This window comes from Epithele typhae (genome assembly GCF_022376455.1).
Source record: "Epithele typhae strain CBS 203.58 chromosome Unknown BXZ73scaffold_31, whole genome shotgun sequence".
NCBI classification, from domain to species: domain Eukaryota; kingdom Fungi; phylum Basidiomycota; class Agaricomycetes; order Polyporales; family Epitheliaceae; genus Epithele; species Epithele typhae.
In genome coordinates, this window is record NW_025954222.1 from 369,314 (window position 1) to 395,412 (window position 26,099).

The 26,099-nt window shown below is 57.8% G+C and overlaps 10 protein-coding genes across 10 annotated transcripts; 4 read left to right on the forward strand and 6 right to left on the reverse strand.

Moving 5' to 3' along the window:
- Positions 1 to 852: 852 nt before the first annotated feature.
- On the reverse strand, positions 853 to 1,528 carry BXZ73DRAFT_102389 (uncharacterized protein; the record flags this gene model as incomplete). Its single annotated transcript, XM_048015216.1, has 2 exons — positions 853 to 1,060; positions 1,200 to 1,528. 2 exons carry the CDS (start codon positions 1,526 to 1,528, stop codon positions 853 to 855), a joined length of 537 nt encoding a protein of 178 aa, XP_047876964.1.
- Positions 1,529 to 3,362: 1,834 nt separating this feature from the next.
- On the forward strand, positions 3,363 to 6,326 carry BXZ73DRAFT_90601 (uncharacterized protein; the record flags this gene model as incomplete). Its single annotated transcript, XM_048025696.1, has 8 exons — positions 3,363 to 3,413; positions 3,813 to 4,125; positions 4,184 to 4,421; positions 4,481 to 4,738; positions 4,871 to 4,892; positions 4,945 to 5,625; positions 5,677 to 5,817; positions 5,949 to 6,326. 8 exons carry the CDS (start codon positions 3,363 to 3,365, stop codon positions 6,324 to 6,326), a joined length of 2,082 nt encoding a protein of 693 aa, XP_047876965.1.
- A 306-nt stretch (positions 6,327 to 6,632) lies between these two features.
- BXZ73DRAFT_102392 (mitochondrial/chloroplast ribosomal protein L54/L37) lies at positions 6,633 to 7,167 on the reverse strand (the record flags this gene model as incomplete). Its single annotated transcript, XM_048015217.1, has 3 exons — positions 6,633 to 6,731; positions 6,794 to 6,872; positions 7,040 to 7,167. 3 exons carry the CDS (start codon positions 7,165 to 7,167, stop codon positions 6,633 to 6,635), a joined length of 306 nt encoding a protein of 101 aa, XP_047876966.1.
- Positions 7,168 to 7,422: 255 nt separating this feature from the next.
- On the reverse strand, positions 7,423 to 7,868 carry BXZ73DRAFT_102393 (uncharacterized protein; the record flags this gene model as incomplete). Its single annotated transcript, XM_048015218.1, has 4 exons — positions 7,423 to 7,491; positions 7,543 to 7,677; positions 7,738 to 7,794; positions 7,848 to 7,868. 4 exons carry the CDS (start codon positions 7,866 to 7,868, stop codon positions 7,423 to 7,425), a joined length of 282 nt encoding a protein of 93 aa, XP_047876967.1.
- A 1,559-nt stretch (positions 7,869 to 9,427) lies between these two features.
- BXZ73DRAFT_78354 (uncharacterized protein) lies at positions 9,428 to 10,134 on the forward strand (the record flags this gene model as incomplete). The annotated part of the gene is made up of 2 exons (XM_048022861.1): positions 9,428 to 10,078; positions 10,111 to 10,134. The coding sequence occupies 2 exons, from the start codon at positions 9,428 to 9,430 to the stop codon at positions 10,132 to 10,134; spliced, it is 675 nt and encodes a 224-aa protein (XP_047876968.1).
- Positions 10,135 to 10,700: 566 nt separating this feature from the next.
- Positions 10,701 to 12,256, reverse strand: BXZ73DRAFT_78355 (uncharacterized protein; the record flags this gene model as incomplete). Its single annotated transcript, XM_048022862.1, has 2 exons — positions 10,701 to 12,095; positions 12,167 to 12,256. The coding sequence occupies 2 exons, from the start codon at positions 12,254 to 12,256 to the stop codon at positions 10,701 to 10,703; spliced, it is 1,485 nt and encodes a 494-aa protein (XP_047876969.1).
- A 374-nt stretch (positions 12,257 to 12,630) lies between these two features.
- BXZ73DRAFT_78356 (uncharacterized protein) lies at positions 12,631 to 13,579 on the forward strand (the record flags this gene model as incomplete). The annotated part of the gene is made up of 2 exons (XM_048022863.1): positions 12,631 to 13,332; positions 13,487 to 13,579. 2 exons carry the CDS (start codon positions 12,631 to 12,633, stop codon positions 13,577 to 13,579), a joined length of 795 nt encoding a protein of 264 aa, XP_047876970.1.
- Positions 13,580 to 13,998: 419 nt separating this feature from the next.
- On the reverse strand, positions 13,999 to 17,430 carry BXZ73DRAFT_48396 (uncharacterized protein; the record flags this gene model as incomplete). Its single annotated transcript, XM_048020045.1, has 4 exons — positions 13,999 to 14,341; positions 14,381 to 16,246; positions 16,484 to 17,274; positions 17,341 to 17,430. 4 exons carry the CDS (start codon positions 17,428 to 17,430, stop codon positions 13,999 to 14,001), a joined length of 3,090 nt encoding a protein of 1,029 aa, XP_047876971.1.
- A 589-nt stretch (positions 17,431 to 18,019) lies between these two features.
- On the forward strand, positions 18,020 to 20,953 carry BXZ73DRAFT_78358 (cysteine proteinase; the record flags this gene model as incomplete). The annotated part of the gene is made up of 4 exons (XM_048022864.1): positions 18,020 to 19,951; positions 20,004 to 20,189; positions 20,247 to 20,613; positions 20,700 to 20,953. 4 exons carry the CDS (start codon positions 18,020 to 18,022, stop codon positions 20,951 to 20,953), a joined length of 2,739 nt encoding a protein of 912 aa, XP_047876972.1.
- A 1,730-nt stretch (positions 20,954 to 22,683) lies between these two features.
- BXZ73DRAFT_48507 (glycosyltransferase family 39 protein) lies at positions 22,684 to 25,686 on the reverse strand (the record flags this gene model as incomplete). Its single annotated transcript, XM_048020070.1, has 9 exons — positions 22,684 to 22,958; positions 23,020 to 23,400; positions 23,451 to 24,032; positions 24,080 to 24,263; positions 24,313 to 24,406; positions 24,455 to 24,520; positions 24,577 to 24,685; positions 24,783 to 25,185; positions 25,288 to 25,686. The coding sequence occupies 9 exons, from the start codon at positions 25,684 to 25,686 to the stop codon at positions 22,684 to 22,686; spliced, it is 2,493 nt and encodes an 830-aa protein (XP_047876973.1).
- Positions 25,687 to 26,099: the final 413 nt, after the last annotated feature.

A 26,099-nucleotide genomic window follows, 5' to 3' on the forward strand; every position in this document is an offset into this window, starting at 1 on the left:
CACCGTATGGGCGAGGGTGAGCTGAACAGAAGAGAACCTTCAGCACGAACGGCACGTGCCTTACATGATCCGGCGAACATCCACGCCGCACGTGAGGGCGCCGACGCGACTCCGCGGCGCGCTGTTTGGATAGAGCCTAGCCTCTCCGCTCCGGACGCCCACATCTTGACTAGGCACACCAACTTTGAACCCGGCAGGGCGGTGTGAGGGGACGGAGCGCGGCGAGAAACAGGGTAGCTCTCGGCGACGGCACCTGGTGGGACCAAGAAGCATCCTGCGAGGGTGGCCTGTCCGACCAACGGCCCTGCGGGTCCTGACGTAAAGATACGCGCCGCACACTTGCGTTCCCTCGCTTCGTGCTTGTGTTTGCGCGCGGCGACGACGAGGTGAGGCTCCAGGTGGTGTCGCTAGGGTTGAAAGGCGAGATGCCGGCCCTAAGCGGCGGTGCGGGACGGTAGAGCCGAGTTGGGTAGGAGGTGAAAGCAACGCGGGAGCGCGGGTGTGTTCCGAAAGCCACGAGGACTTGAATGGCTTGAGGGCGAGTCTCGTGTTGCGCGTTGGACTTGGCCGGATGTAGGGATGTCGAAAACTGCCATGCGATCATTTTGCGCTCCGTGCCGGGGACCTGCAGGCGGGTAAGTCTCAACAAAGCAAGGCCCGCGACCTGGGCGGGGATAGCTTGCAGGATATGGAAAGCACATGGGGTATGTACAGCGCCAAGGGTTACTACAGTCCTTATACAGCATGAGACAACATAGCGAATATGCAACGAGAGAGAGAGGAGCGTCAGTGTGATAGATGTCGTACGATCGAGCAATTCCGAATGTTTTGACAATTTTTGCGGGCCGGGGGTCAGACCTTCGCTCCGACGAGAATGCGGACTGAGCGACATGGCGACTCCCGCTCATTTTCTGCGCCCGCCTTGTGGCGCGCAAGTAGGATATCCTCGCGGAGACGCTGCGCCTCGAACTCTTCAGCACGAGAATGATCGTCTCGTTGCGGGTACTCCCAGCCGTAGTGGACCATCGAGTGCCATATGGACATTCGCACGTGCATGTCACTGAGAACAAATAGTGTCAGCCTATGAGTATTAGGGGAAATCCATAATGGACAATCAAAGCGGCCCTGAGGCATGTGTCCGAAGCGTGTTTGATGAGGCGACCAAAATCCGAAACACGTGCACCAAGCAAAACACTCACCTTTTATAATGCTCCATCAAGCGGCTGAACTTCGCGTATAGTTGCCCAGGGGTGTCCTCGTGCGGTAAAAAACCTGAGCGCGCAAGCATGGGCGCATCGCTCTCCGAAAACTCGCGGGAGCACAGCGCCTTTAGCTCTTCCCACATCGCCTCGCGCAGTCCAAGCACGACGTTGAGGGCGCGATGCAAGTGAAGACACAGAGTGTGCACGTCGAAGATGATCAGTGCGTCAAGCGGGAAGAGCTCGATCGTCTTGGAAGCCCCGAGAGTCGTGCTCTCTTGTGTAAGTTCAAGGATCGTCGCGCGCTTCTGCGCTTGATGTTCCTCCATCTCTGACTCAGTCATCAACGCAGGGACTGATGAGAGAGGACGTTCCGAGCCAGAACGCTGCAGCGGTAGATCGGAATGTTGAAGACTTGCTCCGGGGCTTGCGCTACCTCTTTGCGTCCCTGGACTTGGGTATGGGTTGTGGCGCGATGCACTGGGGCTGGGGTTTCGACTTGAAACGCTAGAGGGGACGGCAGAGGGAGGAGGGAAAAATGACGCTGTGGTTGCGGAAGAGGACACTGTTGAAGTGCTAGTGGCGCTGGCAAGGGCTGGAGGGAGTGGGGGGACGGGAGGAGCAGGTTCGGACCACGGGAGACCATCTGCAAATGAGGCGGCTGACGGAGGCTGACCCCCAATGTTAGGTGCACCGGATGTAGACTGGCGCTTGCTCCAAGTGCTATTACGACTGGATTTGCGACGTGGCTGGGTGTTGCGGAAATACGACAATGAAAGTTCGCCATTTTCGGAGCCATCACATACAGCCAAGTTGTCTGTTAAGGAGTGCGACTGCCCATTTTGTGAGCCGGTGGAGACACGACTCGTTTCAGATGGATGAAGTGGAGGGAGCGGCGGCATGGGTGTGGTGATGATTGGAGGTGAGACGACATTTCCGAAGTACGTATTGAAGGTAGCGGGTAAGACGGCTGTTTGACGGGAATAAATTGGAAACCCCAGAAAACCGAGAAAAAATCCACTCACAAGTGACTCTTGTGCTGATGAACCGCCTCTCGAACACTTTGTAGAAGAGCGACTCCAAAAGTTCGTACTCGTGCGGGGCGCTCTCGTTGCTTTGCTCGTCCGACGACTGGGAGTTTTTGGGGTCATCTCGCAAGTCTACAGATGGTGATGGGCGTGTTCGCGCATGGAGCGGCTCTGTAAACCATCGAGGAAGGACGGGAAATATTGGATCTAGAAAAAAATGTATGAAGAATGACAACAACAGCACACATTCAGTCTCACCCTCGTCGATGATCTCAAACGTGGCGCCTGCTTTCATGACTCGATGCAGCTCCTGTAGCGGAGACACATATAAGGGCAATGGTGCTGAACAACGACAAAGTTGCAAGTACCTCCATCAGCGGAGCCCACTGCACTTCAAAGTGAGTACATGCAGCACCTGACTTACACGGACACGTACTTTGTGTTCCGGACCCCCATACCAATCTCGACCATTCGAACGTGATCAAACTCGTCATCGGAAAATGGAAGACTCTCCAAGCTACGTAGTGTGAGGCACAATTGACGCAAGAAGACTGACGGACTCACAAATTACCATGAACCCATTCGATTCGATTCGCTTGTTCAGGCTCCAGAATACTCAACGGTATTTGAACGTCCACCAAATCAAATCCCACCTACGTAAACAACAGCTGAGGGACGAGAAGCCGGGCGACGAATGTCTGAGGACGTACGAAAGTGGTGTCCTTCCAGTATTTGGACGAATGTACGACCCAGAGTCCTAGCTAGCAGAAGCCATGTCAGTCTTGACGATGAGGGGCAGCGTAGTGAGGGCTTTCTGAACAGGAAGGGTGGGCACGGATGGAGAACGAGACGCGGCATATTTGTTGGGTCACATGGGGGAAGGGTATGGCAGAATGACTCACCCCAGTTCCAAGGTCAAGACATCGTTTGGGTGCGTTGCCTCTGCGGTGGGCGACGAGACAGACTGCGTCTGGGTACATGGCCGTCATAGAAGTGTCTGACATCTCGCTGCACACAGAAATGAGAGAAGCATGTGCGCGGGCGTGAATAGACAAACGCACCCGGCCAGTGTGGAGGTGTCGTATGAGAGCGGCCACGGTGCTTCGTGCATGTCAAAAGCATGGTGCTTGGACCCATGCTTGAGAACAAAATTACGGCCTGCAGAATGCCTACTGGAGCGATGGGTGTGGGCAGCAGACGACGACTCAGAGAAGGTGGTCTCGGAAAGAGAGCGGCGAGGGAAGCCGTCTGGGGACATGGGGTGGGGGAGCGGGGGAGCGGCAGGCGGGGGACATGGTTGTGATAAGTGTTCTTATGATGTCCCAGCGAAAAGACTTGTTGCGAGATCGTCCATTATTGAATCTCGCCTCGCCCGCGCGCGCCACCCCAACCGGGGTCTTCCGCCTCATCTGCTCCCGCCATCGAGGCCCGTGTCCAAGCGCCATTCGGCTCCGTCGGCGTCTTTTCAGACTGATAGTAGCCGGGGCTGACTGTATGCACCTGCAGCTCACCCTTCCCCATCGCCCTCATCGCACCCCGTCCATCCTCCATCGCACGCATGGTTACTATCAAAGCACCCGCACAGGCGAACCAGAGCAGAGACAACAGCTCTCGTGGACGAGGCGGCAACCGCAACCGACGGGGGGGCTCGAAAACTGCCCCGCAGAGCTCCAGTGCAGGCAACGCTGCCGTCACAAAGCCCGATGCCCAGGACGGCCAGGTCGTTGCAAAATTGGCCGCCGACGAAACCGACGCTGACGACGGTACAGTATGTTGGATCTGCGCGGAGCCCGTCAAATACTGGTCTGTCTCCGAGTGCAATCACCGGACGTGCCATGTATGTGCTCTGCGCCTCCGCGCGCTCTACAAGAAGTTGGAGTGCACGTTCTGCAAGGTACGTTGGTCATTTTTATCTTGTCCTGAATATGCGCGATCTCAACGCGTCGTATCTACTAGGAACCCAACCCTCCGTGATTTTCACCACTTCCCCCGAAGCGTTGTGGTCCTCGTATACACCCGATAACATTCCTTACAAAGATGTGAAGCTCGCAATATCGTTTGAAACCCAGGAGATGATGGAAGAGACTCTCATTCTCTTGCGCTTCAATTGCCCCGATCCCGACTGCGATGTCATTGGAAACGGCTGGAGCGATCTCAAGCTGCACACGCGCGCAACGCATAGCAAGCTGATGTGGTCCGTTTCACTTTCATTATACCGTCAGCGCGTGACTTAGATGGAGTATATCTTCCCAGCGATCTGTGCATACGCTTCAAGAAGGTTTTCGCCCACGAACATGCCCTTTACGACCCCAACGTTCTCCCCCTTCATCTCCCCTCGATGGCGCGTGGATACCGACGGGATCATAAGCAGCAGCAAGTGGAAGGCGGCGTTCACCCGTATTGCGAATTCTGCCGTGATTGCTTCTTCAGTGAAGACGAACTTTACGCCCACATGCGTGAAAAACACGAAGAGTGCTTTGTTTGCAAGCGCCAAGAGATAAAGGACCAATAGTGAGTACTACATTCATCCTGCATCTGCAGTACGCTATACGTCATCCTCGAATGCCTGCTGTGTGCTATTGTATGGGATTGCAACTGCGCCTTTTCCTTCTATGTTCATGTACTGATGAGACTTCTCCGCAGCTTTAAGAATTACGAAGCCCTTGTAAGCCGCATCCTTTCCTACATTTCGATCCCCCCATCTGACCTATCTGTAGGAGGAGCACTTCATGAATGCCCACTTCCCTTGCAAGCGTACTGAATGTCTAGCTCGCAAGTTCGTCGTCTTCGGCTCCGCGTTGGATCTCAAGGCACACATGGTCGAGGAACATGGAGCCGAAATGTCAGCACGCGACAAACGCGACGCACGCCGTGTCCAGACCGAGTTCGAATTCGAAGAGGTTGGTGGTCCCGCTGGGCGTCGAGGACGGCGCGATAGAGGGGACCGCGAGCGTGAGCGCGAGCCTCCTCCGCATGTATCCGCGCCTCCTGCTCAAGGTGGAGCAGGAGGGCGCCCCGGCGCGGCGGGGGCGCGGCGGCGGGAGGCTTTCGGAGGCAACCTCACCACCGATGGTCCAAGCACTTCTGGGAATGCGCAACAGAGACGCAAGAGCCCGTCTCCAGAAGCTGCGGACACCGACCCTCGATTCACTGCGCTCGTAGGACGTTTGTCCAGTCTTGCTCCAAATCCGACGGCCGCAATACCAGCAGTCAAAGCAGCGATTCGTTCCTTCCAAGCAAACGAGTCAGCGGCCAGGGACCTCATCTCGACCGTGTGGAACATCTTGGATCGCAACCTGGATGGCACAGCAAGCATCGTGAACTCGCTTGTCGATGTGATCGAGGAAGATGGCAAGAAGGCCGACCTGCTCGCGGCATGGAACGGTTTCAAAGTCGAGGTAAGCTCATCGATTGGTACACCTCTGACGGACTGTTGACGCCGGGTTCAGCAACGCAATCAGTTCCCGGAACTCGTTCCAACTGCCATCGGATCTGAGTGGGCAGGTGTTACAAGCGGTCGTGTCCTGAACGCGAAGCACTCTACAGCAACTCGTTCGTCTGCGCAGTCCTCTCGTCAGCTTTGGGACCGCGTTGCTCGCGCCGCCGCTTCCACGCAACCCACCGCGTCTTCTTCCGCTCCTCGTCCTGGTGCATCGTCTGCAGCAGCGTCTTTCCCGCCCCTTTCGGGCCCTTCATCTTCCCGCCCCAACCTCCTCCCCAGCGTCTCACACCCTGGGCTGCTGCCTCCGCGGCCGCGCCTGCGGCTTCTGTCCCCGCCTTCCGCCCGCCAACCTCGGTTCCTGGTCCCGGAGCCAGCTCTCGACGCGCTCCTGCCTCCTTGTCTGCATCCGCGTTTCCGGAGCTCCCGGGGAGCAGTTCCGCCCCTCGCGTTCCACGCGGTGCTGTGGGTGGGAACCAGAGCCTGAAGAAGATCCTTGGGGAAAGCGCTCCTGTCCAGCCAGCGTGGAAGGCAAACGGAGCGAGCGGGAGCGGGAGCGCGTCTACGGGAACGGGGCGAGGGCGAGGGCGGGGTGGTAAGAAGAAGGGCAAGGGCAAGCAGAAACAGACTCTGTTCACCATGGGCTCGTTCCCCACGTGAGATATGGTCTTTCGCACATGCTTGTTTGTACCGCATACGTATCACGCACGGACGACTATGCGCTTCATTTGAACATCAAATATAACCAGCGATTTCTTGGTTCATTGCAGAGCGCAACTTCATGAGCCGTAGCGAAGAGGGAGAAGAGCCAGCAAGTGCATATTATCATTGCATTAACAGTGCATACATATCCGTAGCTGTCGTCCGTCGTCAACCTCCCACTCACTAATAAGAGACACAGATGCACTACTCACCAGTTAGCCTCGACCACACCCGCTCCCGCTCCGCCAGCTGTCACTCTCTCCCCTACTGCGTCTTCATGAAGTTCGAGACCCGTATCCTCTCTCGGTTCTCCTTGCGCATCCGCGCCTTCTCCGCCTTCCCGCCCGGTCCGTCGTCGACGAGCTTTTTCGGCTCGGTCAGCTTCCACAGCCAGGGGGATACTCCTCGTCAGGGAGCGCGAGCACCTCCGGCTGGCTCTTGAGGTAGGCGAGCCCCGCGAGGACCGTGTTTTCTGGCGCGGAGGAGCGCCTGGGGGTCCTGAAGCTGCGAGCGCGCAGTCCACACGTGCGGAGAAGAGTCGACGCGATAATCAGGCGGACGAGCGAGGGCGGAACGACCGGGGAGAGAGGGAGAGGGTGAAGAGGAAGTGCGCAAGTCAGAACTCGACCCGGCTGACGCGGTTCACCGCGCGGAGAGGACCGTCTACTCACACTTGTTCGCCTTCTTCGGCTTCGCCTCCGCGCGGGTGGCTCGCGCTAGAGAGGCACCTCCGGGGCGCCCAGAGCGCAGCGATCTGGGCTTGTCGTCGCAGGGCAGCAGGAACGAGGGAGAAGGACATGGTGGCGGGAGAGGAGTGTACGTAGGCGCCCACGACGCCGCCCACGCATCTGTCATATTTTACACACGTGACCGCTTGTAGGATAGCCCACTTGCATGAGAGGAGATATGGACGGCTTGCATTAACGCAGAATACGGGTATGAATTACAGTGGGGCTCGGGGCCAACGGGTGTGCTATTATACATTGAGGTATGTGTGGGCATGGTGCGAGGCATCTGATGCGCTGAGACGAATGTGCGAACGAGCGAATAACTGTTAGGCAATATGGATAGTGTTGGCGGAGCGGACACGCCGAAGCTGTCGCCTCGCGACGAGGGCAATGTCCTGTGTAGGTGCTCAGCATCGGGTCCTCGGCGGAGGGGAGTCAAGACGCACGGAGAATACGGCTTTCACGCGCGACTTGACGCTGTCGGTGGTGGAAATGGAGCTACCGGAGCTTGGTGAAGGCGGAAGGATTGGAGAGATCTCGATGTCGACGGCTTCTTCTTCGTCCAGCTCAAAGATATCGGACTAAACAAGAGAAGGCGTTGGTGGATGACGTCGATGAGCCGACGCAAGTGGGCGACGTACCAACGCGAAACTAGACCTCCGGCTGCGCTTGTCATCGTAGCGGTCGTCGATCGTTTGCTGCACCTCCCGTCAGCCTCAACGCACGCAACGCCTGTGACGAGGATCTAGACGACGTACCATGAGATCGACATGGTGAGGTCGAGGATTGCGGGCAGGTTGTGTGTTGCAGCGCAGACGGGGAGACTTTTTGTAGGTGGAGTTGCAGTGGGCGTAAGGTAGACGCGGCCAGGAACGGACTACCATGACATAAGCATTTTAGGGTTAGGGGTGTGGCGTGGGAATGTTCGAAATCTCGCTGCCGAAAAATCGGTTCTTGAGAATGACTCCCCAGCAGCCTCAAAGTCACCACACGCACCAATTATATGACAGGAGTGAGTTTCGCCGGTCTCAGCAGTTCTGGAGGGAGGGGTATGGTGGCCATGATGAGCTCGGTGAGCCCGAGCGCTCGTCCTGAGTAGTGGCGGGCGGCGACAGCGCGCGTGGTCGTGCACGCGCGCACCGTGGGGCGGCTGTGGGCAGTCGATCTTCAAGTGCAGGGAGGAGGAGGAGGCGAGAGAGGTACTTATGGCACACCCGTGGTGTCAACGAGCTTGAGGATATCCCTTTCGCGCTCAATCTCGTCTCCAGCAGCTGGACAGTCCTCCACTGCCCCGGCACTCCCGCACAACTGCTTTGAGGCGTGCGTACTCGTGCTCGACGCCGCCGGTGGTGCACTCTCCACGACACTGCTCGATCGTGATCCAGGGCTTCTCGCTCAAGGTCCTCGCGGACGTGCGCGACGTGCGGCTCGGCGGGCGCGGCGCACTTGACGTGCGGGTCGCGGCCCAGCCCGTATTAGGTTTCGGGACGGTACAAGTCGGGCCGATATATCACGTGCACGGCGTCTACCATAGACGCCTGTTCGAAATGTTTCTCGTCGCCGACCTCAATACATGCTCAAACACTTTGAAAAGGTGTTCTGCGACATTTTAGAACATCTTAAATTGTTGGGTAATAACTCGGCCAAAACTTATGATATCGCAAAATTTCTTTCTGTCATCGAGAGCTAACGATGCCTACTACCATTGTCAGAGACCAGAATATGTAAACGAGGGCGAGGGGCGGAGGAGATGAGGCCAGGCGAACGGGGAGCGCCTGCTTATGTCATGGTGGTCCGTTCCTGGCCGCGTCTACCTTAGATGGGGAACTGTCTATCAGACGGATACTGGTACGAAGGGGAACAGGCAGGGGACGACGACAAGGAAACAGAGCGGTTGCGAGAGTGGCAGATCTTCTGGACCTTGAGGCAGACATCTGAACGGGCGAGTGCATTTTGGTCACACAGCGGTGGAAAATTGGCAGAGACTTGGGGGTATCTGAAAGATTGACGGTGGAGGCACACGGGCGACGCTGTTGAGCGATGGCGTAGAGGATGCAGGGGGCGACGGGTTCGGGCAGGCAAATGAGTGACGATTCTGAAGGATCCCTGGAACGATCTCCTGGATGTTGGTGGGCGGGAGGAGAGTGAGGAGCGAAGGGGCGACCTGGCGCTGGTTTATATACTGCGGCCTCTGGCGCCATCACTTCTCCCAAAACGGGATGCGCGCAATGACTCCTCCTCGGCTAAATCCTTCGGGTCTCGCCATTTCTTCAGATTTCACGGTTTACGAACCGAACGACACGGGCCATCAACGACCAGGAACATCTAGCCATGCCTCCTCCCACACCTGCCACCACTGCACCCACCTCTTCAGCTTCAAATACGCCTGCCAAGCCCCCAGTGCGTGTAGAAACATATGTTGGCGGCTTCCTCTTCAACAGCCTCGACCAAATCCGCCACCTGCTAATTGACCTCTACGGCGTCCCCGAGTCCGAGGTTGATGATATGGGTCCCCTCGACATGTCGACCCTCTACTACAACGAACACATAGCGCTTGACAGCCCCGACTTCATATACGTCCCGTACCGCTTCCCGGACTCTCCTGACGTGGATCGAGAAGGTTGGCTTCTCCCTTGCCGGCTCGCGTTCGTACGTGTCGGCCGCAAGCCGCCTAACCTCGACTTCGACCACCACGTTCAACGGTACGCGGAGAAGTGGTTCCCGAAAGCGTTGAGGGACACGGAACCCTTCAAGGGGATCAGGTATATCATGACCCCACACCCTAAAGCATACTTCCGTACGCACCGTCTTTCCACTCTCAAAGGCCGGACATCCGGATCTGACGACAAGTTGCTCCTAGCATCCCCGTTTTTGCGCCGAAAGCTGAAACAATACACCGACGAAGGACACTACAACTCTCTGCTTCTGCTTGCCAAGTGGGTTCAGGATGAGGAGGCGGCGGGGAGAGTTGTCTCGGATCTCGTGCGTATTTTTTTCCAACCTGAACTCGTCAGTGCTATCGCTCAATCGACTTATAGCCTCCACGACTCCATACATCATATCGTGTCCGGCCGGAGTAAAAACATTCGTACACGCCCATGCCCCTCCGCTCCGCGTACATCCACTCACATTCCCTGGACGGGGCCACTACCGCAGTGCCAAGTTACGACGTCATTCATTCGCTTTGCTATGCCTCTGGAGTGCGCGTAGCTAGATGTGGATAGTACACATGTGCCCTCGTTCTCAAGCTCGTTATTGCCATATATTGAGTCATTGAAGCATGTAACGTGCGACATCTGGTCAGCGCGAGAAACGAATACTTAGCCTTAACATTGTGCTTTCTCGAAAAACTCGAACGACCGTCAGAATGTGCCTCCACTCGGACAACAGTGTAACGCCCTTTGCCACGCGCTGGTACGCCGAGTCGCCTTCAAAGTACTTCGTCCTCAACTTTGGTGTCCTGAATCCCATGCTCTAAGCCGTCCTCGGCCTGCGCCTCAAAGCTGGGGTCGGGGGCGGGGAATTGGAGTCAGGAAAGACATGTTACATGGTGGCACAGGAATAATGACTCACATCTGGGATCATCGGAAGGTGTCCGGACAGGCTAGCTGATGCTGTCCGGTTGAACGATCTCGTCGTACCGATGATACGTCGCGGGACGGCGGTGGGCTTGCGATATCTCGCGCAGCTTCCCATGGATGAATGCACTGGTCACAGGGTACCACTGGTTTGTGCTTCGTTCCGGCCTTTCCACATGCGCAAGCCCGTCTTTGTCGTCGTATGTCCGCCGGCACAGCATGAACTCCATTCCTCCTTGGCGAGGGTTCACGCGACAGCCCAAGCCGTAAATCCCGCATTCAACAGGGAAGAGTGCAAGGTATCCGCTGAGCTGACGATACGGATCAGTGTATATCTTGTCTTCCACGATGAGCAGGACATGGTTGGGTTCGCCGTCTTCGCCGACCTTGATCACAACAAAATCTGGCACCCAGAGTTCCGCACGGCCCAAGGCACGACCGGGGGCGAATCGCCCTACCAAGGGATCCCATGAAACATGCCCGGCCTCGAACGCTGGGGGCCCTGCGGATCCTGGAGAAAGCAGATGCGGCCAGTGACCCGATATTGACAATGGCTGCAGCAATTCAGCCCTGCCGATGAAAGGCGACGCTGACTCTATGCCGGGAGGCGATACCATCGACGGCGTCGATCCCTGGTGCCAGTAGCCTGTTGATTCGCCTGGCCAGTGAGGCAACGACGGAACCAGCACGTGTCCCGACACCGACTCTGGCTCTGGCTGCCCGGCATCCGACGCCGACCTTGGCCTTCCTAGTAGTCGGACTTTGATAGGTACTTCAGGAGGCGACGACAGAGTCGGTATCTGCTGGTAGCCCATTGCCGACACCGATTCGCCTGACCAGGGAGGTAACGATGGAAGCAGCACATGTCCCGACACCGACTCTGGCTCTGGCTGCCTGGCATCTGACGCCGACCTTGGCTTTCCTAGTAGTCGGACCTTGATAGGTACGTCGGAAGGTGACGACATCGGTCCCTGCGGCGCTGACTCCTGGAGTAACAAGTTTAGAACTTGTGCAGCTCCTTCCATAGGTGGCGACTCGGCTGTGGGTTCATTACTGAAGAGAAACGAGCCATTCGGCGCAGCGGCATCCATGTCGCGAGCATTGAACACTCTGTTGTTGAACCTTTGGATCACGGACGATTGTATTTTAGCTTCGAGATCAGGACCCTTCACTCCGTTGGCGACACGTTCATTGTGATCTTGAACGAGACGAACGAATTCCGACACGTTCTCCAAGGTTTCGGTTTGGACAATGACCTCTCTACGGACCTTGAGCTGAGGTGTGACCAAGAAGCAAGAATCGGGGGGAAAGATCGTGTTCAACCAGACGGCGACGATGGCATCCACTGCCGATTCATAGCGGGGGGCATCAATCCGTATCATCATGAGCCACGCCCATCGGGGAAGTTCATGCCGTTCGCGCTATGGGGAAAGCCGCAAGACGACCGATTTCATCATGCAGGTATAGGGAAAGAAAGCGTCTGTTCACGCACGAGGTTGCTTATAATGCCATCTAACCGACTCAACGCCATCAGGAGTGTGTTGTCATTGTCCCTGGACTTGAGTGAAATTTCGTCAAACATTTTTGCGAAGGACAAAGGCTTGTAACCCACTGCGATGTATTGCACGGATTTATTCAGAGCCTCCCTTATTCTCGACAACTCATCTTGCAGATAACCGAGCTTCTCCTGCTCCAAGTTAGGTCTTTAGGGAGTAAGCAGGTGAGTGGGATGGCTTATATACCACAATTACTGCAAAATGACGTACATAGTGCCAGATTCAACCGTTTCCATGGTTCGCTTTCACGATCGAAGGAGGAAAGGACTATTGAGAGAAAGGGCAAGGGCAAGCGGGGGACGCCATCGCCACCTGCCATGATCGATGTCTCACAGACACGTGATTACTCTCCCATGTTAAATCATCAGCCTTCAGGCCGCCCCACGTTCCTCTCTTGACTATGGTTAACGCCGTTGATGCAGGCATGCCTCCTCCCATACCCGCTCCCACTTCAGTCACTCCAGCCACCGCTCCGGCCCCCCCCACTTCAGGCTCAAATGTACCTGCTAAGCCCGTCCATTTCGTCGAAACATATGTTGGCGGCTTCCTCTTCAACAGCCTCGACCAAATCCGCCACCTGCTTATTGATTACTACGGCGTTCCCGCGTCCGCAGTCGATGAGATGGGTCCCCTCGACATGTCGTCCATCTATTACAACGAACACATAGCGTTCGACAGCCCCGACTTCATACACGTCCCGTACCGCTTCCCGGACTCTCCTGACGTGGATCGAGAAGGCTGGCTCCTCCCTTGCCGGCTCGCGTTCGTTCTCCTCGGCCGCACGCCACCTAAGCTCGACTTCGACCATCACGTCGAAGCGTATGCGGAGAAGTGGTTTCCGAAGGCGTTGAGGGAAACGGAACCCTTCAAGGGGATCAGGTACATCATGATCCCGTATCCTAAGGAGCCCTACCGTACGCATCATACTCTCCTTGAAGACTGGACGTCCGGATCTGACAATAAGTTGCTCTTAGCATCCCCGTTTTTGCGCCGAAAGTTGAACGAACACACTCAGGAAGGCTGCGACAGGGCTATCCTTCGCCTTGTTAAGTGGGCTCAAAAGGAGGAGGAGGCAGGAAGAGTTGTCAACGACTCAGATATCGTGCGTGCTGTTTCTATCTTGTATTCGTCGGTGCCATCGCTCAAGCAACTTGTTTAGCCTCCACGACTCTACACGTCATACCGTTTCCAGCCGGAGTAGCGCCCGTGCGCCTCCGTTTTGGGTACCTCCACACATCTAGCTATGTGCACTCCAGTGGAATGGAGCGTATCACAGCGAATTTGATCGAGAAGTCTTCGTAACCCACTACAACAGCCATCGCGGCAGCGGCCCCATTCAAAGAGCATGAGTGGAATACTCTGTCTTAAATTTATCATTGTCGTCCGTTCCGGGATGCTAAAGTCATGGTATGACGACCAACATGTACTGTGTGGCCTCTGTAAGGCGCAGAGAAACGAACAGCATTGCGCTGGCCCCAAAGGCTGCCACAAGTTATAACGGGTCAGAAAATCATGCCCACAACGGCCACCTCTGGTTGCCTGTAGTAACGCCCTTGGTCGGCGTTTTTTGTGGATCCCCTTCCCCGGTCGGTCCGCCGCCGCGACGCCTCCTATTAGCTACGAACAAGCTATATCGAACATCATGTCTGAAACCGGGGACACTTGCTGACGAGGTTGCCTCAACTTACGTAACAACGCTTCGTGTTATGAGTTAGTATGCAGCACGCAGGCTAATATTGGAGCATCCGCAAAGTACAGCCCTCGACTTTCACTCCACATCCGACACATGACCTCCTTCCGCACCCCTCTCCCCTTCATCGACCGCACTCATCCCATCCTCTGCCGTCACCGTGTTCCTCGCACTGGCCAACGAGCTTCTTGACGGCACCTTCTGCAGCCCCCTGCCCGGCCCAATCCCAGCACCGGCTCCTGGGCCGAACGACGTCGAGCTCCGCATGCCCAGCCCAAGCATGAACATCCCCGACGTCGTGCGCTGCCGCGCACCGAGCTTCGACGCGCCCGTCGGGCTCAGGCTCGCCGCCGACGGACTGCGCGCGGAGACGACGATGCGCAGGCGTAAGCCCGCGAGCGGGTCGCCGCCCGCGCCGGGGCTGGCCGCGCCCTCCCCTTCGCCCGGGACGGACACGGACCCGGCGCGCTCGCGGAGGTGCGAGATCGACGAGGAGTGGCGGAGGCGCGGGGAGGTCATCACGGAGCCGAACGTCGGCGGCGCGGGGCTCGCCGAGCGGGACGGGCTGAGGAAGTTCGGGGTCCACGCGGACCAGCTGGGGGACGCGGTGCGCGCGGACGCGGACGCGGCGGCGGGTCCGTCCTCGGGCGCGGACGCGAGCTCGTGCAGGGCGCGCTTGATGGAGGCGATGTCGTGCTCGAGGTCGTCGAGCTTCTGGGTGAAGGACAGGGTGGCTTTCGCGACGGAGCGGTCGGACCCGTCGACGAAGGCGGCGATCTCCTTGACCATCTCAGTCTCGTCCATGTTGGCGTCTTCAGAGTGGGACATGGCTCCGGGGATAGAGAGGAGAGCAGTGTACCCGCTGGCAATGCGCTCTTCGTCTGTGATGCGAATCTCGAGCTCCACACGGGCGTCTTCATTGAAGTCGCCGAGTCGCTCGACGGCTTTCCGGAGCCCAAAAGACATATCGGTAGGGGAGGGACTTGTCGAAGAGGGGATCTCCGCTAGGGACCTCTTCAACTCCCTCAGCGCCATATGACAGTCGCGGAAGCCTCGCTGAATCTCGTTGTATCGACGACTGATTTGGGCCAGGCCAGCGAGAAGAGTTTCCGGTTCCTTCTCGTTTGACATCGACGAGAGCGATTGAGACGGGATACTCGGAGAAAACGACGAGAGAGCCAGACCGTTGGTGGTCTCGAGAGGAAGTGGCGGAGGCAAATGTGGTTTCGGAGCCCGCAAGGGCTCGTCTGGGCCCTTCAATGAATTTGGCAGCGGTGCGGCTGGAGACGCCGGAAACGGTACCGGGAGAGAGTGAACCAGTTCCGGTGGACTTGTTACCAAAGGTTCACTTTGCATAGAAGACGAGGGATATTCGCCGACGAGGGGTGTGGGTAGAGGGGTCGAGACGTTGACAACTATAGCAGGCGGTTCTATCGCAAGAACACCTTCGCTGTCAGGCAGCGGCGACGTGGGCTCAGAATGTTCGGGTTCTGAGGGTTGGGGGGAGACACCTGATGCACTAGGCTCCAGCACAAGGCCGGCTGGATCAGGCAAGTCTTCTACGGGTGGTACAGAGACGACCTCAATAATCGGTATGTTTTCCGAACCCGACGCGGGGGTATCGATGATCTGCGAAGAAGAAGCGAGGTGGACTTCCGTCGTTGGTGGCGAAGTTTGAGAGTTTAGGAGCAGAGTGTCTTGGGAAAGACTGAGGCGGTGCGGAACAGGTTGTACCACGGAGGAGGGATGGGCGTTGCAATCCTGAGAGCCATGACCTATTGTCGGAAGGCTATTGAGCTTGCGTTCTGTTGTTAATCGCCGAACGGTCTCGGCTTGAAGTTCCTGTGTTAGTGTCGCCACCGTATTATGAGCGAGAATCAACCGCGCTAATGACCCCACGTCGGACCCATCGACTTCTGAAGGTAAGCTATTGAGTGCGTCCAAGAGGGTCTCTGCGTTCGAAACGGCTGAAGAGAACGCATGCCGAAGGCCTTCGTGTTGCGGACTTTCATCTGTAGAAGAGCGATCCAAAGCTTCGCGGGCCCTGCGAACCCATCTTCGAAGCCCCTCTGCGAGGTTCTCTTCTCGCCCAAGGAATGCAAGTCGCAGGGAAACCTCGCGTCTTCGCCCGTACGACTCTCGTGCGATGTCTTCGGTAAGTTCGTCCAGCGCAGTGCGTATTCGCTCGCACTCCCCATGTTCACGCTCCAGTGCGTGATGCACTTGGGAGAGTTCGGAATGAAGCGTCGTGAGGGTAGCAGCGTGACGCGCCTTCATGGCTTCCATGGCCTTCTGCAATGTATCCGTCGAGGTTTGCGAGAATTTCCTGTTTCAAATAGTCGTCAGTACCATAAACATTTCATGATGTGACACCACGCCAAAGTAGTGAGGATGTCGTATGTCTGACTGTGCGACGGAAGATACAGAGGAGTCAAGCGCTGTTTCGAGCGCCGACTCCAGATGATATTCGTGCAATTTCGGCTAGATATTCCCTACAAGCCATCTGCCATGTGCTCCGAGAACACTTGCATGCAGCCAAATGAAAACAAGGGACACAACGTACATGTATCGTGACACCATCTTCGTGGCAGTATTGTCATCTGCGCGATACTTCTCAAGTTCGTGCAGAGCCTTGGCGAGGTCGTCACGGTCGTGTTCCGCGCTCTGACGAGCCACCTCCAGCTCCTTGTTCAAGATGGCGATACCCCCGTGAAGCTGCGCGATCTCCGTGTGTAATCGTTCGTTCTCCTCGTTGTATTCCGCCATGAGTTTCTGCAGCCCTGCTTTTCCTTCCGACAGATTGTCGATAAGTGTAGTGGATGGACCGTTGGCTGCATGCTGCAAGTCACTGGAGGCTACGGACGAGATGGAAGAAGTTGTGGAGTGCGTCTTCGGACGGCCTTCAAGCTTGCGTACCAGACTTGCATACTCTTGAACAACAAGATCTGTCATGCGTTGCTCCTCCTCCGCCTTGCGTGCTTTGCGTTCCAGATCCCGCTCACGAGCGAGGCCCTCCTCCTCCCTCGCTACGGCATCCGCTGCGAGCGCGTGAGCTGCCTCGATATCCAACTGAGCGGCTGCGAGCTCCCTCTGGGAATCGACGAGGTCCTTGGTTTGAAGCGCAAAGGAGTCCTCAACGGCGGTGAGCTTGTCCGAAAGGCGGCGGAGGGCGAGAGTGAGCTGCGCGACCTGCGTCGAAGCCTCCGAAGGGGTGTTGTCCGGATTGGCCCTGAGAACAGCGAGCTCTTCCTTCAGCCGCGCGTTCTCGCGCTCGAGTGCGCGTGCATGGTCTACCGCTTGAGAGCTGTCAAGAGAGTGTCGTTGAAGTTTGAGGGAGGCGGCATGGGCTTCGTGCTACCAAAGGGCCTGCACGTTAGCTGAGCGGTGTGCGGCAATGCCGGAGCTGTGACACCGACGGACCTGATAGCGCGATACGGCGGCGCGGAGACTGGCGAGTTCGAGGGCAAAGGGGTGGTCATCGTGTACTGCAGCTGAGAGGGTATTGGCCATGTGCGCGAGCACGTAAAGTCAGTTGAGCTCCAGACTTCCAGTCGGGCGCTGCTCACGGGACAGCACTCGGGACCGGTCGGAGTGCGAAAATACATAGGCAGGGGATCAAATATCTGCGTCACCACTAGGCGGAGTTGGGCTATACAATCTCCGCCTGGGCGCTGGGCGAGGATGAGAAGTCAAGATTCTTGTCCTTGTCGTCCGTGCCCCTCTCCCCGCTTGATCCTCCCCTGCCCGCCGTCCTCGCCCCGCAAAAACCGCCTTCGTCCCATCTTGCTCTCTCGCTGTCCCACACAACACGCTAGTCAAGCCCCCTGCATCTGTACTCCCTTCAAGACTTCCGACAGTCTCTGCTGACATTCGTTCGCCCGCTCCGCGCGATCCGACGTCCACCCCGCACTTTGTACGACATAGTTGCGAACATTGATTCGCAACACCAAAGCACATGTGTTCGGTGCAACGATAGCCTTCCTCTGGATAATTGTCTGATTAGAACTAACCGGTACGCTCTGTCTGCTCTGTTCCGTCATCGTTTCCCGATTATTCATCCTCGCAATCCTGCGATATCTCGGCTGTTGCGGTAGTAAAGATGGCCAGTCCTCACACTCCGTATCACCCCCAACCGGGGCCATCCTACTACCAACATCCTCCACCCCCACCACAGCCCCCGCACTATGGCTACGCGCCAGCGCCTGGTCCGGCACCGTACTACGCATACCCCATGCCACCCATGAACGGGCACGCACCGATGCATCAACCAGCCTCCCCTAGAATCAGCGGTGGTGGGCGCGGCCGCTATCCTCACAGAGGTGGAGGGCCCGCGTACCATTACCAGCCCGTCCCCCACCAGCACATGCCCCCACCTACCATGTCGGTTCAGACTCCCCCGCCACTGTCCCCCGCAAGCCCCTTCCATCACCCACAAAAGTTTCAGCCTCATCCTCACGCCCATCAAGTGCCTTACGGCTCTCCTTACCACCATCCGCAACCGACCCCACATTACCCTCATACCTGGCAAGGGCAGGCACCATCACCCGTCCCCAAACAGCTCACTGCACTTCCGCCAATGCTGATCCAGGAGCATCCTCAGCTTCATCCGCCCCAGCCCCCACCTAATGCTCAGCCGCAGCCACTACCAGACATGCGCCTCGTTCCTATACCGCCGTCTGCTCCGATATCCGACGATGCTGCTCGGATACCTTCCCCAATAGTTCAGCCGCTTTTACAACCCATACCGGCTTCGCAGCCTCAGCATTCTCCTCCGGAGATCCCTCAAGAAGAAACTCCGCCCGAAGAGCCTGCAGTCGTAAACCAGCCTGAGGAGTCGGAACCCGAACCGCAACAGGCAGAGGAACCCACTGTCCAGGCAGTCGCAAACAGTCCTGAGTCTGAGATGCCGAACAGTCCTACGGATGCGCCTCCCTCCTTCACCGCGATTGCGTCCACCTTCGTAATCTGGTCACGTCGTCCTGAAAACCCCAGTCTGGCGCCTGGGGTCATCATCTCACCCCGTGCCTTTCCTCCCGAGAACGTGGTGCAGAGAGCTCTCGAGCTTCGGACCCCACCGGCTTCTCCAAAGGTCCAGCGCATTGCTTTACCGCAGCCCTCGATACCGGTCCCCGGCGATGTTGAAGGCTCGCCTGAGCTCGCCGGTGAACTGTCTTCTTCGACGACAGAGACAACTCCATCAGGTTCGCTTGCGGCGGACACACCTGTCCCGGGTTCGCCCTACTCATGCGCCACGTCAGTTTCCGCTGCCGTTGAGCCTTCAGCACCCAAGGTTCAGGTCACTCCCCTCGCCGATGCCCAAACGGAACAGGTTTCTACCACACCTGAGATTATGGAACCCACAACCCCTCAGCTGACTTCGGCTACCTCAGCAGCACTAGCAGCACCAGCAGCACCAGTACCGGTCACCCCTGCACCAGCGATACCTGCTCCTCCACCGAAGCCCAAGTCGTGGGCAGCGCTCCTCCAGTCGGACTCCACCGCCTCGTCTTCCAAGCCCCGTCTTCCAGTCTCGAACGTCGTCGGTTTCTCTATCCCAGCCACCTCCGGAGGGTCGTCATCTCCCCATCCGGGGGGATCGGTGGGCGCCGCGAACCGAAACGAACTCCTTCGTCTGATCAACGAGGGCCCGTCAAGTTCAACTGCCAACCTCGCCGCGGCGATGAAGATCCGCCCGCGGGGCTTGGTCAATACCGGCAACATGTGTTTCGCCAACGCGGTTCTGCAGATCCTCGTCTACTGTCCTCCCTTCCATCGCTTCTTCTCAGAGCTTCGTAAGCATCTTTCCGGTCCCGTTGTTGGCTCACAACGGGAAGGCTCGAAAGCCACGCCGCTTGTCGACGCTACCATCCAATTTATGAAAGAGTTTGTGCCGGACCCACCTGCTCACGCCGCCGACTCGAGGTCCAAGGGCAAGGAGCGTGACGATGATGCGTTCGATGAGCTCGATAGCTTCATCCCAACCTACGTCTACGATGCGATGAAGGAGAAGAAGCGGTTCGCCAACATGATTGTGAGTTGATCTCTCACCTGATTTTTTCGGTGTATTGATAATCCCCTCCTAGGGTGGACATCAAGAGGATGCAGAAGAGTTCCTTGGGTTTTACCTTGATACCCTCGAGGAAGAGCTCCTGTCGATAGCGCAATCGCTGCAGCCCAAAGAACCTGCAAAGGCCTCCGAGGAGGAGTCAGTGCAGGATGATGGCTGGATGGAGGTGGGGAAGAAGAACAAGGCCGTGACCACCAGAACCGTAAGCACCTGTTTCCTGCCTCGTGTAAGGTCGGCTACCGATAACATCTCCCTCCAGGCCAAGTCCACTGACTCCCCGATCACGCGGATATTTGGTGGGAAGTTCCGCTCGATACTGCAGACGCCGCACCAGCGCGACTCCGTCACGATCGAGGACTGGCGTTCGCTGCAACTCGACATCCAACCCCAGGACGTCACCTCCCTCCGGGACGCGATCCGGCACATCTCACAGCCCCAGACGGTGCAGATCTCAATCCCCACGCGGCCGGGCGTGGTGTTAGACGCAAAGCAACAGGTGCTGATCGATGCGCTCCCGCCGGTGCTCATCCTCCACATGAAGCGCTTCCTGTACGACACGAAGGTCGGCGACGTCGTGAAGGTCGGGAAGCAGGTGTCCTTCTCCGCCGAACTCGATATTCCCCTAGGTCCGTGCTACTGCATTCTCTGTCCACACCCCACTAACACGGTCCGCACCCGTAGAAATGCTCGCGCCAGGCCAAAGGCCGCGCAGGCCGTAAAATACCAGCTCTTCGGCGTCCTATACCACCACGGGCCCTCCGCCTCGGCGGGCACTACACCCTCGACGTCCTCCACCCGAACCGCGAGCTCTCAGACCGCCCGCGGCCAGCGTGGATCCGGATCGACGATGAGCTCGTCTCAGACGTCATGCCCCAAGACGTCTTCGGCGGCCAGGAGCGCGAGGACCGCCAACCATACCTGCTCTTCTACCGCCGCCTCGCAGCGTGGGGCGCGGCACGGACATGATCTGTGTAGTTGCGGGGGTGTCTCGGTAACGTATGGTAGCTTAGCTTAGCTCGGTACTCTGTTGTAGTGCACTTCCTTGGAGGAGGCTTAGTAGTGTAATACGGAGGGACCACTTAGTGCGCACTGCTTGCCAATGATGAGAATTGCAAAGCCATGACGCGTGTCGCCGGTGTACTATCGCGTACTGAGGACCCGCCGTCTCGTCCACACGCATCCACGACGAGTAGTGGCAGAGAACTAAAATGCATTGCTTTCCACTGTTCGACAGCGGCGAGGGTACATAGATAGAAAATGTCCGTTGCCGGTGGCGTATAGTGAACGATTCGACTATCGACAGCCGCCGGGGGCGGACGGGCGGGGAGGCGGGAGCACTAATACGATAATCCTTCCCGAGACGAGCCAGAGGGGAGAACCGCCAGAGAGGTTTTGATAGGTGGCTGGTGCTTGGAGTTAGTGAGGGACATGAACGGCGCTGATGGCTCACCCACATGATCCTGCCACAAGCGCGAGGGGGGAATTGGGTGCTCGGAGGACTCGTCGGTCGTGGACGTCGAGGCGGACTTGCCTGAGTTGTCCGCAGGCTGAGGGGGAGGTGCTGTCTGCAATGGGGAATGGTGTGTCGGAGGTGGGATATCGTAGGGGCACCGACATTCCCTGCGGGTGAGGACGACGTCCCGAAGTTCCGTAATGATCGAGTCGAGACGCGTTAACGAGGGCTCGTCTACGGTGGCCGTGGTGCGTGGAATAGGGAGAGCGGAGGGATTGTCGAGGAAGAACTGACGCACAAGATGCGCCGCTAGCAACTCAAAGTGGTGAAGGAATTCAGAGGTAGTAGTCTGTACGCCCGCTAGTGCGTTTTGATGGAAAGGCATAAGTTGACGTTATGGGAGTCAAGAGGTCGGATCCGTGCTTACCTCCTCGACTACCAGAAGCCGCTTGAACCTGCGCGTCCCTCGGAGGCATCGTCGAAGTCGTCGGGGCGAGACGGGAGAGTTGGGCGGGGATGCGGTGAGAGGGAATGGAGAACTGGGCAACGACCTCGCCTTGGGGATTACTTAAGGACTCGAACAAGGCCGGGTCTTCTGTTCTTGTCCAGCCCTTCTTTGGCGATTCGGGGCTCATCTGGGGAGCGCACCATCGTGATGTGACTGAGCGTACAGTGGAAGCTGCCAGAGAAGCGGCCTTGGATGTGGCAGCTTTTGAGGGTGAAGCTCGGTTCCCGGAACCCCTAATGTGTACCCGCTGTGCACTTCTGATACTGTGGGGCTCGGATACAGGCTGCAATGGTGGATACGGAGAAACAGGCCCTAGGGGGGGAGTTGAGTGGACAACATCAGGCTCGTACGCAGCCGTAGGTTCGAGTTACGTGCCCCCGCGGTCGTGTATCTGGTGCGCACTTCTTCTTCGACAGGGGTTTCTTTTCCTCCGCGTCTCACTCGCACTCCGAGGCTTGCCAATGACGAAAACTGCAGGGTCAGGACGCGTGTCGCTGGAGTACTACCACGTACTGATGACCCGCCGTCTCGTCCACGCGCATCCACAACGTGCAGTAGCAGAGAATAAAAATGCATTGCTTCCGCTCCGGTCGAGAGCGGCGAGGGTACATAGATAGAACACGTCCGTTGCCGGTGCTGTGTAGCGAGCGATTACGACTATCGACAACCGTTGGGGACAGGTGGACAGATAGAGGGGAGGCGGGAGCGAGGGAGGCGGGAGCACTAGTACGATAATTAGTCATTATATAGGTTCCAGGAGGAGCGCCACTTGAGGCCCCAGTGGTCGTTGATGGGCCCGTCGATGCCGAAGGCGACGCCCTTGAACCACCAGAAGCAGCCCACGATGATGGCGACACAGACGCCGAAGACGATGCGCTTCGTGCGCGGGGTGAAGCGGCGGGAGGAGAAGACGAAGTGGTCGAGGAGGTGGGCGAGCATGAGCACGGAGAAGTAGAGCGTGGGGAGGTAGTGGTGGATGTACGTGACGCGGCCCATGATCATGAAGGGGACTGCAAAGGGGAAGCGCGGGTCAGCACCGCGCGCGTACACGAGGAGAGAGGGGAGACGCACCAAAGTGGAGAGCCCAGCCGACGAGGGCGACCTTGAAGACGTACAGGAAGTGCTCCCACTCGCGGGGCTCCATGTCGACGTACTTGCGCTGCTGCCGGAGGACGTAGAAGCCGACGGCAAGCACGCTGACGACGAGCGCGACGGTGCCGCCCCACCAGATGACGGGGAGGCCGACGAGGTAGTACTTGGTCTGGGTGTCGCCCCAGCCGCACATGCGGAGGCCGACGCGAAGGAGCGGCCAATCGAGCGGCTTGGAGGCGAGGATGTCCTCCTTGTCCGGGTCAGGGATCAGCGCGTTGTTCGAGGTGGCCATCGCGACGTTGAGGTGCCAGAAGTCGCGCAGGAAGGGCGACGAGTAGAAGCGCACGTCACCAGCGGGGACTGGGGGCAAAGTGAGCCTTCCGACGACGTGAAATAGCAGAGGCACTTACGGCGATCGTTCCAGTGACTTTCCACGTTCCAGTGGGTGTGCGGATCCTTCGGGTCGTTCTCCTTGTCGCAGCTGACTTCGATCTGCTTGAAACCCCACTGCGGCAGAACGGCGTTCGCCGCGCGAAGGTAGCATCCGGAGTGCCAGTGACGGAACCGCAGGCGGGTGGTGAGCGAGTGGATGCGCTCAAACTTGTCCTTGGAGCCACGGTGGATGTCGTCGACGACCTCAACGATCCAGTAGTCCTGGTTGTCACCGACGGTCTGGTTGCCGTAGCAAGAGACTTCGTGGTTGAGCTTCGTGATCGGAGCGGGAACGTTGTGTGAGTGCAAGTTGCGGGTCGTCGACGCGTGCCGGATGATGATGTTGTCGCCGTCCTTGAGGAAGCGAATCGGAGCCTCTGCGTCGAAGTCTTCCTCGTCCCAACGAGGCATGATCATCCAGTCGTTGTTCTCGTCTTTGTAGTGGTAGCAAGTGACCTGCTGCTGTTCCGAGCCGACGGGATACGTCTGGACATGGGAGTGAAGGAGACCTCCACCCCAGCCCATGTTCTTCAGCGTGAGCTTCGAACCGTACGCAATGTCTGGGAATAGAATGAGACAATGCAAGATAGCCTAGCGGTTCACGTACCCAAAGGGTTCTTGTGGAACTGATTTCCTTCGAGATTCGCCTGGAACAGCGAACTCATCTGAGCGTCACCAGGGCCGGAATGGTTGAGGACCATGAAGTGCAGCTTGAACGACAGCATGTACACAAAGAAGGGCAGCACAATCAAGCATCCCACGCGGGCTGCCCAATGTTTGGCTTGGTCGCGCTGCGAAGAGGTCGGCTCGTGCGTTGTGGTGGACAGGATGTGCACGCACCCATGACATTTTCAGATCCCCGAACTTTTCCCAAAGGTCCTCCATGGTGTATGCGCCGATCAAACTTGTGACGAAGAAGCCAACCCATTTTACACTGGTGGAGGATGAGCGGAAGTTCAGTCGGGGTCGGCTTAAACCTCACCTGCATACGCAACCAATATTGTAGCCAGTCATTGTTAACCAGAACCACCAGTCGGGGGAGAATGACCTGCATCCTGCGCGTCAGAACGTGCGTGAACATCGTCAAAGCTCTGAGGTACACACCGGTATTGCTGATTGTGGAATTTTGTGAAGCAGAAAACGGTAGTGAACGTGAAGAACAGGAGCATGGCGTCCAAGAGAATAAACCGGGAGATCGTCAACCAAGCAACGTCTGGATTCCGATCATCCAAAGTCAGCGCTCGGAGTACGGGGAAGCAGAGGGGTAGCGCGCTCGCGGCGCAGCACAGCGCTAGGATAGGGTTGCTCACCACAGAGGACCATCAGCGCGACCAGATGGCACGCCATCGGAGTCATTCCGAGCTCGACCGCGGTGTACCACCCGAGGGGGACGAGGGCGACACCGAATGTGGCAAGCATGACACGCATCGTGGTGTAGGGCACGGTGTCGGGGTAGACCGCGCCGCTCTCGAAGGCGAAGGTGCCGTCGTAGCCGGAGAGCAGGCCGGCGAGGCCGACGAGCATCTTGCCGAGTGGGGGGTGGACGTCGAAGTAGAACTCGCGCTTGAGGTAGTGCGAGCCGAACTTGCCGAAGTGCGCCTCGTCCCAGACTACGACGTTGGAGTGGCCGATCTTGTGGAAGCGTGTCCAGCACGACAGGAGGGTGTAAACGATCGGGGGAACGTGCTCGAAGTTCTGAAGGAGGAACTCCCGCTGGCGACGGCAGAGGCGGTTGGCGGGGCAGGGCGTGCAGGATAGTTGAGTCCGTCAGTTTCTCCGCTGGCACTCGCGCATGAGGAGCAACGCGAGACGTACCACAGACGTAGGCGGTGGGGGCGGTGGTCTCCTTGGACGGCCGCTTGAGATGGGCCCCTTGGCAGCATTCATCTTGGAGTAGACATCCTTGCCCTCCCGGTCGAACGCATCGTACTCCAGCTCCTTCTCGTCACCATACCTCTCAGACGCGGAGCCACCCGCGCCGTTTGAAGGGCGGGGGACGCGACGGCGGGCCTTGTCCTCGGCCATGTGGTGCATGGGGAGCTCCTCCTCGCGCGGGTGCGCTGGCGGGTGAGCGGGATGGGCGGAGTGCGAGCCGGGAGCCCAGTAGTTGGAGTGCGAGGCGGGGTGGGGGATTTCCTCGAATTCAGACGACGAGCGGGTGCCGTCTTCGTAGGGAGGTCCGAGATCAAGGGCAACTTGTCCGGAAGGCCTCATCAGCAGGCTGGAGGGAGGGGGCGCCGTGCAGGTCTTTGGGCCAGACATCCAGCGTCTACGCCCGCTTGATATCCCCTCGCCTGTACTGCCACCGCAGCATCCCCATCCTGACGTGGCCGCCCACGCGCTGCGCATTTCTCCGTTCGTCCAGCCAAGGTACGACGTGACGCGTGAACGCAAGATTCCCCGCGCTGTCGAAACGGTGGGCGAAATTAGTGTTTTCAAGACCGAAAAGCAGCCTCCCGAAGTCCAGGATAATTTAAATATTCAATCACACCGTGACATCAGCCTAAATGGGCGTGTTGAAATGGTACAGCATGACGAAAGCGAGCAGCATACTTTTGGAGTACTACAGAGATACATGCACAGACGGAGAGAAGAGAGAAGTGGACCAAGCCAGGCAGACGAGAGCT